This window comes from Somniosus microcephalus, chromosome 20 (assembly GCF_052327205.1).
Source record: "Somniosus microcephalus isolate GS21.2 chromosome 20, FLI_Smic_1.0, whole genome shotgun sequence".
Classification (NCBI taxonomy): Eukaryota; Metazoa; Chordata; class Chondrichthyes; order Squaliformes; family Somniosidae; genus Somniosus; species Somniosus microcephalus.
This window is the reverse complement of record NC_141006.1, coordinates 293,817-310,090: the sequence shown is the minus strand read 5'-3', so window position 1 is coordinate 310,090 and position 16,274 is coordinate 293,817. Positions and strand designations below refer to the sequence as shown.

The following is a 16,274-nucleotide window of genomic DNA, read 5'->3' as shown; positions in this document are numbered from 1 at the left end:
TAGTAAAGACCTATTGAAAAGTTATTCTTGTAGTCTGTGTCAGTAATTGACCTTAAATATAACTGGAACACACAGACTTAACAGTGGCGACGAGTCCGATCTTACCCTGCGGCAGTTTACATCCACGGCAGCTTCGTCCTCAGAGCGGGCGTCGAGAAGAGGCATCCACCCTCATCATCCTGCTGAACAGCACGTCGCGCGGGAGGCATCGAGGACCCGGAGCGAAGAAGAGAAATTCTGAACTCGAAGACCCATCAGCGGCAGACAGCTATCTTCCTTCTACCACGGTGGTGGGTAAGCCAATCAGCGAAAGTCGGCCGCGTTGGCTGTAGCGAAGGGAGGGAAGACGGAGGAAAGAGGGCGGTGAAATCGACCGCGGCCGGTGAAAAGGGCCGGGCCGCATTCGGGCCGAAAGGCGCAGTGACTGGGGCAGCTGAAGGCGCGAGAGCCGCGGTGAATTCGAACGCAGCGGGTGCACATAACCGGGCTGCAAGAAGGGCTGCGAGGCGCGACGGCAGGGAAGCGCGAATGCCCACGGGAACCGCGGTGGAGTAGAAGCAGCGTCGGGGGAGTTGTTAACCACTGGGGAGGCGAGACCGGCAGCAGCACAGCAATCGCCATTGCAGCCAGCGGGTGAAGAAGACGAGCGCGGGAAAGACCGCCAAGCGCGGGAAGCCGCCATTTTGGAAAAAAAAAATTGCAAAGATGCCTAAACATGGGAACATTAATACTTTTGATAGCGACATCGAAGATTGGACCACGTATGTAGAACGCATAGAAGTTTATTGTAGAGCAAATAAGATACCAGATGGGGAGAAAGCACTAACCTTATTAAACTTAATGGGTGCGAAGACATACGAGCAATTGAAACATCTTCTATCACCAGAAAACCGGCGGATAAGACTTTCGCGGATATTGTTACCGTCCTGAAAAATCATTTAAGCCCCACGCCGCTGATGCTTGCGGAACGATTTAAATTTTACAGCAGAAAGCAGCTGAAAGATGAAAGCAATGCTGAATTTTTAATTGAATTGCGTAAGCTAGCAAAGTACTGTCAGTTTGGAACAGGACTAACAGATGCGCTAAGAGATAAATTTGTGTGTAGATTGTTAAAAGAAGAGACACAAAAGCGACTGCTTGAGGAGAATGAGCTGACGCTTGATAAAGCTGTCGCTATGGCAGCATCGCACGAAGCCGCAGCGAGAGGCACGGCGGTAATGCAGCTACGGTCACCGGAACTCAGCACAAATCAAATGGTCTTGGGTACAGTAAAATGTTATCGTTGTGGAAAGACAATGCACGATCAGAACCAGTGCTGGTTCAAAAATAAGGAATGCAGAAAATGTGGCAGGCTTGGTCACATAGCTAAAGTATGCCGGTCAGGAGAGAAGACCAGCAACAAAAAGTCACCGCAGGGAAAGTACAGAAAGGTACACAAGGTGACAGAGAACAGTTCGAACGAACAGAAGTCAGATTCAGACGCCAGCAGTAATGAACTGGGTAGCTTAAGAGTACACAACGTTGGTAAGGAAGCAGACCTCCAGACAATTTGGGTCACACTTCAGATAGCAGGAGTCCAAGTGAAGATGGAATTGGACACTGGATCGGCATTGACGGTCATGAATAAGAAAGACTACAAAAGGTTATTCCAACATATTCCCCTACGGGATACGGAGATTGTATTGAAAACATACACGGGGCAAAGAGTATACCCCATCGGAAAGATAGAGGTAAAGGTGGTCCACAAGGGCAAAGAAAGCCGAGGAATGGACTTATATGTGCTACCTGAAGGAGGTCCACCACTACTGGGATGGGAGTGGATTAGAAAAATGAATATGGACTGGCATTCCTTAAAAGCACTAACGGTAGATGTCAGGGAAACAGATGTCAAACCTAAACGATTGTCCAGAATATTGGACGATGCTAAAGAAGTGTTCCAGCAGGGACTGGGAACACTGAGAGGAATTACGGCAAACATCAAGATTGAAGAACATGCACAACCAAAATTTTTCAAAGCCAGACCGGTACCCTATGCGATACGACCTGCTGTGGAAGCGGAGCTGGAAGCGCTAGAACGTTCAGGAGTACTGTCTAAGGTAGACTGGAGTGAGTGGGCTACGCCCATTGTTCCCGTGATGAAACGTCCTTCGAGCAACAAGCCGGGAGAACCAGGGAAGGTTCGCATCTGTGGAGATTTCAAGATCACTGTTAATCTGGTGCTTCACACGGTGCAGTATCCGCTTCCGCGGATTGAGGATATCTTCGCTTCATTGTCGGGCGGGAAACACTTCACCAAGATAGACCTGGCGCAGGCGTACTTACAGATGGAAGTTGAGGAAGAGTCACGCCAGTACCTCACGATCAACACGCATAGAGGTATAATAGACTGGTTTTTGGAGTGGCATCGGCTCCAGCAATTTGGCAGAGGGCCATGGAGCAGGTATTACAGGGAATTCCAGGCACACAATGTTACCTGGACGATATTCTGATTACAGGAGATGGTGACGAGGAACACCTCGCAAATTTGGAACTGGTGCTCATCAGATTGAAAGAATATGGACTTCGAGTTAATCGGCAGAAATGTGAGTTCTTTCAGAAGCGGATCTCGTACTGTGGCCATGTCATTGACCAGGAGGGACTTCATAAGTCTCCTGACAAGATCGAAGCAGTTGTGAAGGCTCCTGCTCCGGTTAATGTATCTCAGTTGAGGTCGTTCCTAGGATTGATTAACTATTACCATAAGTTTCTGCCAAATTTATCCACGGTACTGCACCCGCTGAACGCTCTTTTGCAGAAGGGAGTACCATGGGAGTGGAGCGAGGACTGTAAGAAGGCCTTTCGCAAAAGCAAGGAATTGATAACCTCAGAGGAAGTGTTGGCTCACTTCAACCCAACACTGCCTATTCGTTTGGCTTGTGATGCTTCTCCATATGGTATTGGGGCAGTACTCTCACACAAGTTGCCAAATGGCACGGAGAGGCCAGTCGCGTTCGCATCCAGATCATTGACCTCCGCTGAGCGCAACTATGCTCAGGTAGATAGGGAGGCTCTCAGCCTTGTGTGGGGAGTAAAGAAGTTTAATCATTACCTGCAGGGCCAAAAGTTTACGCTTCTGACAGACCATCAGCCGTTGGTATCCATTTTTAACCCTAAGAAGGGTGTGTCGGTGATGACAGCATAGAGACTCCAGAGATGGTCCCTTTTCCTAGGGGTACATCAATATCAGATAGAATTCAAAGGTACAAAGCAGCATGGTAATGCTGATGGGCTGTCGCGCCTGCCACTACCTGAAGAAGAGGAGACAACGAAGGTTGACCCTGTTGAGTTATTTCACTCGACCATCATCGAGTGTTTACCAGTCACCAATGCAAGTATTGAAAGAGAAACCAGGAACGACCCGACACTGTCCCGAGTCTACGAGGTGACAGTGAAGGGATGGCCAGCACATGGTGATTCTCTGTTACCGGCATTCTCGGCAAGACGAGACCAGCTGTCCGTCTGTCAAGGAACATTGATGTATGGAACGAGAGTGATTATTCCTCCTAAGTTAAGGGAAAGAGTTCTAAAGGAACTGCATGAAGGTCATCTGGGGGGAGTCAAGATGAAAAGCCTTGCTAGGGCTTATGTGTGGTGGCCGGGTATCGACCAACAGATAGAGCAGCTGACGAAAAGCTGCTCAGGGTGCCAAAAAGTGCAAAATGCACCTCCGATTGCACCGCTGCATCCATGGGAATGGCCTTCAGCCCCATGGCAACGCGTACATATTGACTTTGCTGGTCCATTCATGGACTCCATGTTTCTAATTGCGGTGGACGCACATTCTAAATGGCCAGAGGTGATCAAGATGACTACCACTACTTCAGAAAAGACAATTGTGGTGTTAAGAACGATATTCGCAAGGAACGGATTGCCAGAACAAATATGTTCCGACAACGGACCACAGTTCGTGTCAGAAGAATTCCAAAAATTCTTAAAGAAGAATGGGGTGAAACATTATACCTCTGCCCCATATCATCCGGCTACAAATGGGTTGGCCGAGAGATTTGTACAAACATTCAAAAAGGCAATAAAGGCCATGAGCGAAGATCAGATTCCACTACAACATAAGGTGGACAAGTTTCTACTGGCATATCGAAACGCCGCTCATGCAGTGACAAACCAAAGTCCTGCCATGATGTTTTATAACAGGAGGTTGCGGTCCAGGTTGGACTTGTTAAAACCAAATGTGCGGAGGGAAGTTGAAAACAAACAGTTCTAGCATATAAATAACAAGACCACTCGGAGTTTCGAGGTAGGACAACCAGTGTTGGCCAGGGACTATGGAAACGAGAAATGGCAATCCGGAACAATTCGGGCCAGACAAGGACCCCTGATGTACACGGTAGATGTTGGTAAAAATGTAATACGGCGTCATGCTGACCAACTGGTAGAATCGAGAACAAGGGTCGAACCCATGGTTACGACAGAGACAACCGTGGAAGAAGTTAGTGAACCTGAAGCATCTACCTCGGCAGTGAATGTACCTGATGATGATGTCCAAGACATAAGAGACCAACTAGAGGAGTCACCTCAGCAACAAGAATCAGAGACCCCTGAAAGGCGTTATCCAACTCGAATCAGGAGGCCTCCTGAGAGACTGAACCTTTGAGCTGTTTCTACATGAAGTTGTATATGTATATATGTTATTATGTTATGTTAAATGGGGATGTAACTGTTAAGCTAAAAAGGGAGGATTGTGGCGTATGTAACTTGTTCCACCTTAAGAGAACTTAAACCTGTTCCACCTTAAGAGATGTACTACTTTCTCTGGCTGCTGTATACGGTAATACCGGTGGTGACCACACCGGTATATAAGTGCTGTGTAGTAATTTGCTGGGTAGTACAGCCCTAACCTCCGAATAGTAAAGACCTATTGAAAAGTTATTCTTGTAGTCTGTGTCAGTAATTGACCTTAAATATAACTGGAACACACAGACTTAACAGTGAGCAATTTAATTGTGCTCCATACTGTACTAATTACACAGCTATTAATTTAAAAGCCGCTGAGCGGCTGCACGGGACCTCCAGACCGCTGTGCAACCGTGCAGTTTAATGGGAACATTGGTGTGCGGCCCTCAACAGCTCACCAAAACTTAAGTGGCCCTCCAGCCCAAATAATTGCCCACCCCTGCCCTATAGGCTTACTGCACCCCTCTGCAACCCCTGTGCATGAACTCATTCTCTCCAACTCCCACAGAATCAATTCATGCTGGTTCTCCTTCCTTTTCCCACTTCTGGGGCCAGGGAAGGCACCCGTGTCCCTGGGGAAAGGGTAAATAGGGCAGTGGGGAAAGACTTAAACTAGTTCATGGGGCTGAGAGGGGAAAATCTAGACCATCAGGACAGATGGGCAGGGTGGGGTCAGTTACGCAAATAGGAATCTGTACACAAATACATGTAGCATAAGAAATGAAACAAATGAGTTAGAAGCACAAATTCAGCTTAAAAGGTATGATGTAGTGGCCATTGCAGAGATCTGGCTACAAGCTGGGCATGACTGGGAGCTAAATATTCCAGGCTAGAGAATCTATAGAAAGGACTGGGAAATTGGGAAAGGAGGAGGAGGAGCAATATTGATAAAAGACACAATTCTAGCAGTAGAAATAAAAGATTTCAGTAAGGGTGATCAAGCAGTGGAAACAATCTGGGTTGAACTAAGGAACAGCAAAGGATGCAGGACTCTGGCGGGGGTTGTCTACAGACCTCCTGATAGTGCTGATGTAGTGGAGTGATTTATAAATACGGTGATCAGGGAAGCATGTAGGAGAAACAGAATGATTATAATGGGAGATTCTAATTTTTCACACCGACTGGGAGAAGCAGAAAAGCTGAACTATTAAAGGCAATGAATTTCTAGAATGTTTTCAGGGCAGTTTTCTAGAACAATGGCCGCGATTTTGCTCACGTCGGCGGGTCGATGGTGGGCGACATCGGTGGAGGGTCCCGCTGTGTAAAATGAATTTCCCTTGATTGGGCTTATTAAGCTCACCCAGTGCATTTCCTGGCCAATTAAAAGGAAGCGGGTCTGGTGATGTCATTTGATGACGTGTCATCAGCCGGTTTACTTAAAGAGACCATGGCCACATTTTTCTTGACATTTGTGCTGTCAGTGTTCTACAGCATTGAGGTGCTGCAAACACTGACAATGACTGCACAAGGTGCAGGGCTGCACCCAGGCTCTCCCATGACTCCCTCCATATACTTATGAAGGGAGTCACAGCACACAAGGAGGTCCTCTTCCCTTCTCATGGGCAGAAGAGACCTCCCTAGTAGATCAACCCAGCCTGGTTGCACATTGCAGAGGAGGGCACAAGCAGTTCTGACGAAGGGTCATCGACCTGAAACGTTAACTCTGTTTCTCTCTCCACAGATGCTGCCTGACCTGCTGAGTATTTCCAGCATTTTCTGTTTTTATTTCAGATTTCCAGCATCCGCAGTATTTTGCTTTTGTATGTGGTCAGGAGGACCTGGGTGCAGTGCCACAAACGTTTCAATGATCTCAGTAGATCACGAAACGTTAGTACAAAGCCACACTCAACCTCATCCTGCTGTGCCTCTCATCACATCCCCATCACTCTGCCTTCCCTACCCTACTCCTGCACATTTTTACTCACACCAACTTACCTTGGACCTCCACCCATCTCTATCTATATTATCACATCCCCATCTCACCAGCCACCCCTCACACTCACCCACATCCTAGTGCAATCATACCAACTAACACACAAGGATAAGCATTTGGGTGTTTTATGCAATGTCCTTGTAAAGTTTCTGTTAATGTGGTGTCAAACATTGAAACCTTTATTTTCAACACTTTGTGTTCTTGGACAGATTTGTGTGCATCTTTGGAAGTAGCTTAGTGAGTTGCAGTGAATGGTGAGGCATAACTGTACCCCCCGTAATGGTGATGATTGTGAAAGGAATGGCTTGGTCATTGTAGGGATGCTTTATGGAGTTGGTGTGGGACGGTTCCAACCTGGCACATCATGTGGCAGCCAGGGTGTACAGCATCAAGTGAAGTAAATCTGGCCATGGTGAGGCCATCCCTGGCCTCCCGGGCAGCAATGTGCTCGGGTGCTGATGCCCTCTGTCCTGTGCAGCATCAGTTGATTGCAGAGAAGGCTGGTATTGTTGGGGCTGATCGTGGTGAGATTCTGAGGACCAAGGTGAGAGAGTATAAAGGGCACCCATGCTGATGGAATAGATGACAGAAGCGATTTGTCAATGGTGAGAGTGGTAATGAGGTCAGACTGGATGGAGACTTGCAGCATGGTGAAACTGTTGTGGAAATGCAGTGAGGAAGAGCTTGTGGCTGAGGGAAGATATCTCTGTAAGGTGGGAGCTTTTACTGTATATGTGAAGCTGTCAACTCATCAGCTGATTCAATGGCCACTGAACTCCCGCCTCAGCTTCACAGACATGGTCTAGCAAAAGCATGAAACCCGTGGGCGAGCTGTCAAATTCAAAAGATAAGTTTAAAACTATTGTTAAGTGGCTGTAAGCAAGCCACTAATCATTTAAATTGGCTCCCCCGCCACTGTGTGGCGGGTCTGCTCAGCGCTGGCAGACCCAACATCGGGAAAGGCAAGTGTGTGCGATTTGACAGGGGGCTCCCGACCTGCTGTCAATCAATTCACATTTAACTGGCAACCTGCCACCGATCCCATCCACTGAGCACCGGCAAAATTTCAGCCAATGTGTTTTGGAACCGACAAGGGAACAGGCCACACTCGATTTAGTGATGAGTAATGAATCTGTTAGCAATCTAATCATAGGGAACTTCTTGCGAATATTGATCATAATATGATTGAATTTGATATTTGATTTGAGAGGGAGAAGAGTCATAGAGTCATAGAGTTTTACAGCACAGAAAGAGGCCCTTCGGCCCATCGTGTCTGCGCCGTCCATCAATCCCTGTCCAGTCTAATCCCATTTTCCAGCATTTGGTCCATAGCCTTGTATGCAATGGCATTTCAAGTGCTCATCCAAATGCTTCTTGAATGTTGTGAGGGTTCCTGCCTCTACCACCCTTTCAGGCAGTGAGTTCCAGATTCCAACCACCCTCTGGGTGAAAAAGTTCCTCCTCAAATCCCCTCTAAATCTCCTGCCCCTTACCCTGAATCTATGCCCCCTTGTTATTGACCCCCCTACTAAGGGGAAAAGTTCCTCTTTATCCACCCTATCGATGCCCCTCATCATTTTGTACACCTCAATCAGGTCCCCCCTCAGCCTTCTTTGCTCCAAGGAAAACAACCCCAGCCTGTTTAGCCTTTCTTCATAGCTGAGGCGCTCCATCCCAGGTAACATCCTGGTGAATCTTCTCTGCACCCTCTCCAAAGCAATCACATCCTTTCTATAGTGAGGCGACCAGAACTGCACACAGTACTCCAGCTGTGGCCTCACCAGCGTTTTGTACAGCTCCATCATAACCTCCTTGCTCTTATATTCTATGCCTGGGCTAATGAAGGCAAGTATCCCATATGCCTTTTTAACCACCTTATCTACCTGTTCCGCTGCCTTCAGGGATCTATGTACATGTACACCAAGGTCCCTCTGACCCTCTGTACTTCCTAGGGTCCTACCACTCATTGTGTATTCCCTTGCTTTATTTGTCCGTCCAAAATGCATCACCTCACACTTTTCAGGGTTAAATTCCATTTGCCACTTTTCCGCCCATCTGACCAACCCATTTATATCGTCCTGTAGCCTGAGGCTTTCCTCCTCGCAATTTACCACCCCACCAATTTTCGTGTCATCTGCGAACTTACTGATCATACCTTTTACATTCTCATCCAAATCATTTATGTAGATCACAAACAGCAAGGGACCCAGCACCGATCCCTGAGGTACCCCACTGGACACAGGCTTCCAGTCACAAAAGCAACCTTCGACCATCACCCTCTGCCTCCTGCCACTCAGCCAGTTTAGGATCCAACGCGCCAAGGCACCCTGGATCGCATGGGCTCTTACCTTCTTGACCAGTCTCCTATGCAGGACTTTGTCAAAAGCTTTACTGAAGTCCATGTAAACCACATCCACAGCATTTCCCTCATCCACACACCTAGTCACCCCCTCGAAAAATTCAATCAGATTGGTCAGACATGATTTACCCTTGACAAAGCCATGCTGACTATCCCCGATTAATCCTTGCCTCTCCAAGTGGTGACTAATTTTGTCCCTCAGAATTTTTTCCAATAATTTCCCTACCACAGATGTTAGGCTCACTGGCCTGTAATTCCCTGGTTTATCCCTGCTACCCTTCTTGAATAATGGTACTACGTTAGCTGTTCTCCAGTCCTCTGGTACATCCCCTGTGGCCAGAGAGGTTCTGAAAATTTGTGTCAGAGCCCCTGCAATCTCCTCCTTTGCCTCACACAACAGCCTGGGATACATCTCGTCCGGGCCTGGGGATTTATCCACTTTTTGGCCTGCTAAAACCGCTAGTACCTCCTCCCTCTCGATGCTAATATGTTCAAGTATGTCACAGTCCCCTTGCCCGATTTCTATGTCTACATCGTCTTTCTCCATAGTGAACACAGATGTAAAAAATTCATTTAAAACCCCGCCTACATCATCTGGCTCTACACACAGATTGCCACTTTGGTCCCTAATGGGCCCAACCCTTTCCCTGGTTATCCTCTTGCCCTTAATATACTTTAAAACATCTTAGGATTTTCCTTTATTTTGCTCACCAGTGTTATTTCATGGCCCCTCCTTGCCCTCCTAATTTCTCTTTTAAGTATGCCCCTGCACTTTTTATACTCCTCTAGGGCTTCCTCCGTCTTTAGTCTTTTGTAATTGCCAAAAGCCCCCCTTTTTTTCCTAATGCATTTTTGTATATCCCTTGTCATCCAAGGTTCCCTTTGCTTGTTGGTCCTACCCTTGACCTTTACAGGAACATGTTGGCGTTGTACTCTCTCTATTTCCCTTCTGAAAGTCTCCCACTGTTTTGATGTGGATTTTCCTATAAGTAGCTGCTCCCAGTCCACTTTGGCCAGATCCTGCCTTATCATATTAAAATTGGCCTTCCCCCAATTTAGAACCCTTATTTCCGGGCCGTCTTTGTCTTTTTCCATGACCACCTTAAATCTCACCGAATTATGGTCACTGTCGCCAAAATGCTCTCCTACTGACACTTCCACCACTTGCCCGGCTACATTCCCTAGAATTAGGTCCAGTACCGCCCCCTCTCTTGTAGGACTTTCTACATGTTGGCTCAAAAAGCTCTCTTGGATGCACTTTAAGAATTCTGCACCCTCTAAGCCTTTCACACTCTGACTATCCCAATTAATATTGGGGAAGTTGAAATCCCCCGCTATTATTACCCTATTATTTTCGCACTTCTCTGAGATTTGCCTACATATCTGTTCCTCTATCTCCCCCTGACTGTTTGGGGGCCTATAGTACACTCCCAGCAAAGAGAGCCACAAACCAAGGTTTTAAATTTAAAGAATGCAAACTTCGAAGGGATGAGAAATAAGTTGACCCCAGTAATCTGTACATACTCCCAAAAGGCAAAGACTACCTTTGTATGGTTAAGTAACCATGGTCAACAAACGAGGTAAGAGACAGTGTCAAGCTAAAAGAAAAGGCTTACACATATGCAAGGAAAATTGGAAATCCAGTGGACTGTGAGAGCTATAAAAAGCAACAAAGGGATATAAAGAAAGTAATAAGATGTGTAAAAAGGGAATATGAAAAAAACTTGCATGGGATGGAAGTACATTAAGAGAGAGGCCTAGAAATCCAATCGCGCTGGAAAATAGGCACTGCCCACGCCAGATAAGGTCAATGCAGGCAGCACACAATATTCATGATGGTTGCATGCTGATTGGGCTGGGGGGTGATATCAGGCGATGTTGGGCGTCCATGATGCTACTTAAAGGCAGCCAGTACCTCTTAAAGGGGAGGTGCATTCTGGCTGCAGACACTCAGGAACAACTGGCTGAACAGTGTCTGAAGGAGGGAGCGGACGGGCACCAAAGGTTCTCTGATGTTGCACCTTACTGGATCACCCAACTGGAATTGACCGAATAAAAACAAAGAATATTAAAATAATTGAGTTGGACACATGAAAACGTGTTGAACAGTTCTGAATAGTGTGTTGTTTTCTGTTGACACCTCGTTTGTAACATACATACTTCAGAGAGTTGAACAGTTCCTCTTCATCGGAGCCAGTGGAGCTGACCTTCTCCAGTTTCTTGTACACTTGTTCTACAACTTCCCTTGTTTCAGCTTCCCATTTGCCACCTGATAAAGTAATGAATTTGACAACACAAATGAATGTAGCTGACAGTGAGGAGCAGGCTTCTAATAGAAGGTAGAAAATTGATATAAAAAATCTCTCAGTGCAGTCATCATCAAGACCTGAATCTTCCTTTAAGAACCATTTCCTTTTCACTGGTAGATCTCCTGTGGTGTTGCACATGGTAAGTGTGTAGGGTTGGGGAAGGGTTGGAAAGAAGTGGGAACGGGGTGGGTTTGCAAGGGAAGGATTGAAATTTTGACAAGGCAAAGGATTTAAAGTGGTAGCTGACTGTTTTTCAAATATCGAGCTATCATATCCATACACACTTCCTGTTAACTTTTCCCATCATAAATTCCTATGTCCACATGTGTAAAGAAGCTGCCTATGTAAACTTGTCACGCTGTAATTACACCCTCCCCCAGTGGTGGCATGGCAGTCCTATTGTCTCACTATCTTGTATCATTTTGCCCTCTATAGCTCTCTTCTTTTGTCTGAAAATTAGATCAGTCACTGATTGGTGTGAGGTGTGCTGGATGGGAGATGGTTGATGTGAGGGATGAGAGGTGGTTAGTGTGAGGTTCAGGAGATATTTGGTGGGAGATGGTTGGCATTGGTGGGAGGTGTGAGAAAGGGTTGGAAGTTATGAGAGGTGGTTGGTGGGAGATGGTTGGTGGGAGGTGTGAGAAGTGGAAGGTGTTGGTGTGAGATTCGGGAGATAATTGGCAGAAGATTTTAGGGACACCATGAAGTTGTGAAAGGTACTATGTAAATGCAAGTTCTTTCTTTTTTAACGTATCAATCAATATCTCAGTAACTCACCAATCAATATCTCAGTAACACACCGATCAGTATCTCAGTAACACACCGATCAATATCTCAGTAACACACCGATCAGTATCTCAGTAACACACCGATCAGTATCTCAGTAACACACCGATCAGTATCTCAGTAACACACCGATCAATATCCCAAGTAACACACCGATCAATATCCCAGTAACACACCGATCAATATCCCAGTAACACACCGATAATATCCCAGTAACTCACCAATCAATATCCCAGTAACACACCGATCAGTAGCTCAGTAATGCACCAATCAATATCTCAGTAACACACCGATCAATATCCCAGTAACACACCGATCAATATCTCAGTAACTCACCGATCAGTATCTCAGTAACACACCGATCAATATCCCAGTAATGCACCGATCAGTACCTCAGTAACACACCGATCAATATCCCAGTAACACACCAATCATTAGCTCAGTAACTCACCAATCAATATCTCAGTAACTCACCGATCAGTATCTCAGTAACACATCGATCACTATCTCAGTAACACACCGATCAGTATCGCAGTAACACACCGATCAATATCTCAGTAACACACCGATCAGTATCTCAGTAACACACCAATCAGTACCTCAGTAACACACCGATCAATATCCCAGTAACACACCGATCATTAGCTCAGTAACACACCAATCAGTACCTCAGTAACACACCGATCAATATCCCAGTAACACACTGATCATTAGCTCAGTAACACACCAATCAGTACCTCAGTAACACACCGATCATTAGCTCAGTAACTCACCAATCAATATCTCAGTAACTCACCGATCAGTATCTCAGTAACACATCGATCACTATCTCAGTAACTCACCGATCTACATCCTTTTCAACTGCAATATCTGATAAAGATGTGTATCAATTATTGTGATTGGTCAGTTTCATTACTAACGAACTCCCCACTTCATAAGGATGGAAAGTCCGCTACCCCAGCCTCCGTCCCACTTGTGTTAGCTAAAGTACCCAAAATATTATACTCACAATTTTGCCACAATTCATTATCTTCTTCTGTGATATGAGGGCTAGCGATGAATCGTTTTTTGCGCCTCCTCTGCCCTAATGATTCAGGTGTCATCTTTTTCTTGGTACCTTGGAAAGTGAATGTTTAAAAATTTACAATATCATTACCAGCCATTGTCCTCATCATTTAATATCATCCAGTATAATCAGCCAATATAATCATCCAATATTATCACCAACCATTTATCATAGAATCATACAGCACAGAAGGAGGCCATTCGGCCCATCGTGCCTGTTGAAAAGGCTATCCAATTGGTGCCACTCCCCTGCTCTTGCCCCAAAGCCCTGTAAATGTTTCCCCTTTGAGTATTTGAGGGGAGTTCTCCCCGGTGTCCTGGGGCCCTCAACCAACATAACAAAAACAGATGATCTGGTCAGCATCACATTGCTGTTTGTGGGACCTTGCTGTGCGCAAATTGGCTGCCGCGTTTCCCACATTACAACAGTGACTCCACTTCAAATAGTACTTCATTGGCTGTAAAGCGCTTTGAGACATCCGGTGGAAGTGAAAGGCGCTTTGTAAATGCAAGTCTTTTTTTTCTTTTTAACCAATTCCTTTTGGAAAGTTACGATTGAAACTGCTCCCACCCTCCAGATCATCACAACTCACTGCTCCCACCCTCCAGATCATCATCACAACTCACTGCTCCCACCCTCCAGATCACAACTCACTGCTCCCACCCTCCAGATCATCACAGCTCACTGCTCCCACCCTCCAGATCATCATCACAGCTCACTGCTCCCACCCTCCAGATCATCATCACAACTCACTGCTCCCACCCTCCAGATCATCATCACAACTCACTGCTCCCACCCTCCAGATCATCATCACAGCTCACTGCTCCCACCCTCCAGATCACAACTCACTACTCACTGCTCCCACCCTCCAGATCATCATCACAACTCACTGCTCCCACCCTCCAGATCATCACAACTCACTGCTCCCACCCTCCAGATCACAACTCACTACTCACTGCTCCCACCCTCCAGATCATCATCACAACTCACTGCTCCCACCGTCCAGATCATCACAACTCACTGCTCCCACCCTCCAGATCATCATCACAGCTCACTGCTCCCACCCTCCAGATCATCATCACAACTCACTGCTCCCACCCTCCAGATCATCATCACAACTCACTGCTCCAAACCCTCCACATCATCATCACAACTCACTGCTCCCCCCTCCAGATCATCATCACAACTCACTGCTCCCACCCTCCAGATCATCATCACAACTCACTGCTCCCACCCTCCAGATCATCATCACAACTCACTGCTCCCACCCTCCAGATCACAACTCACTGCTCCCACCCTCCAGATCATCATAACAGCTCACTGCTCCCACCCTCCAGATCATCATCACAACTCACTGCTCCCACCCTCCAGATCATCACAACTCACTGCTCCCCCCCTCCAGATCATCATCACAACTCACTGCTCCCACCCTCCAGATCATCATCACAACTCACTGCTCCCACCCTCCAGATCATCATCACAACTCACTGCTCCCACCCTCCAGATCACAACTCACTACTCCCACCCTCCAGATCATCATCACAACTCACTGCTCCCACCCTCCAGATCATCACAGCTCACTGCTCCCACCCTCCAGATCATCACAGCTCACTGCTCCCACCCTCCAGATCATCATCACAACTCACTGCTCCCCCCCTCCAGATCATCATCACAACTCACTGCTCCCACCCTCCAGATCATCATCACAACTCACTGCTCCCACCCTCCAGATCATCACAACTCACTGCTCCCCCCCTCCAGATCATCATCACAACTCACTGCTCCCCCCCTCCAGATCATCATCACAACTCACTGCTCCCACCCTCCAGATCATCATCACAACTCACTGCTCCCACCCTCCAGATCATCATCACAGCTCACTGCTCCCACCCTCCAGATCATCACAACTCGCTGCTCCCACCCTCCAGATCATCATCACAACTCACTGCTGCCACCCTCCAGATCATCATCACAGCTCACTGCTCCCACCCTCCAGATCATCATCACAACTCACTGCTCCCACCCTCCAGATCATCACAACTCACTGCTCCCACCCTCCAGATCATCATCACAACTCACTGCTGCCACCCTCCAGATCATCATCACAGCTCACTGCTCCCACCCTCCAGATCATCATCACAACTCACTGCTCCCACCCTCCAGATCATCATCACAGCTCACTGCTCCCCCCCTCCAGATCATCATCACAACTCACTGCTCCCACCCTCCAGATCATCATCACAACTCACTGCTCCCACCCTCCAGATCATCATCACAACTCACTGCTCCCACCCTCCAGATCATCATCACAACTCACTGCTCCCACCCTCCAGATCATCATCACAGCTCACTGCTCCCCCCCTCCAGATCATCATCACAACTCACTGCTCCCACCCTCCAGATCATCACAACTCACTGCTCCCACCCTCCAGATCATCATCACAGCTCACTGCTCCCACCCTCCAGATCATCATCACAACTCACTGCTCCCACCCTCCAGATCATCACAACTCACTGCTCCCACCCTCCAGATCATCATCACAACTCACTGCTCCCACCCTCCAGATCATCATCACAGCTCACTGCTCCCACCCTCCAGATCATCAACACAACAACTCACTGCTCCCCCCTCCAGATCATCATCACAACTCGCTGCTCCCACCCTCCAGATCATCACAACTCACTGCTCCCACCCTCCAGATCATCATCACAGCTCACTGCTCCCACCTTCCAGATCATCAACACAGCTCACTGCTCCCCCCTCCAGATCATCATCACAACTCACTGCTCCCACCCCCCAGATCACAACTCACTGCTCCCACCCTCCAGATCATCATCACAACTCACTGCTCCCACCCTCCAGATCATCATCACAGCTCACTGCTCCCACCCTCCAGATCATCATCACAACTCACTGCTCCCACCCTCCAGATCATCATCACAACTCACTGCTCCCACCCTCCAGATCATCATCACAGCTCACTGCTCCCACCCTCCAGATCATCATCACAACTCACTGCTCCCACCCTCCAGAACATCATCACAGCTCACTGCTCCCCCCCTCCAGATCATCATCACAACTCACTGCTCCCA

General features: G+C 47.4%; 1 protein-coding gene across 2 annotated transcripts in view; it reads right to left on the bottom strand.

Moving 5' to 3' along the window:
* LOC147103016 (nuclear GTPase SLIP-GC-like) overlaps window positions 1-16,274 on the bottom strand; it is a 425,066-nt gene that overhangs the window by 296,293 nt on the left and 112,499 nt on the right. For both annotated transcript variants that reach the window (XM_085962284.1, XM_085962285.1), the window contains exons 3-4: window positions 13,125-13,232; window positions 11,181-11,289 (exon numbers count right to left, since the gene is read on the bottom strand). In XM_085962284.1, the coding sequence (XP_085818410.1) occupies window positions 11,181-11,289; window positions 13,125-13,232 (217 nt within the window). The remainder of the gene's footprint in view (window positions 1-11,180; window positions 11,290-13,124; window positions 13,233-16,274) is intronic.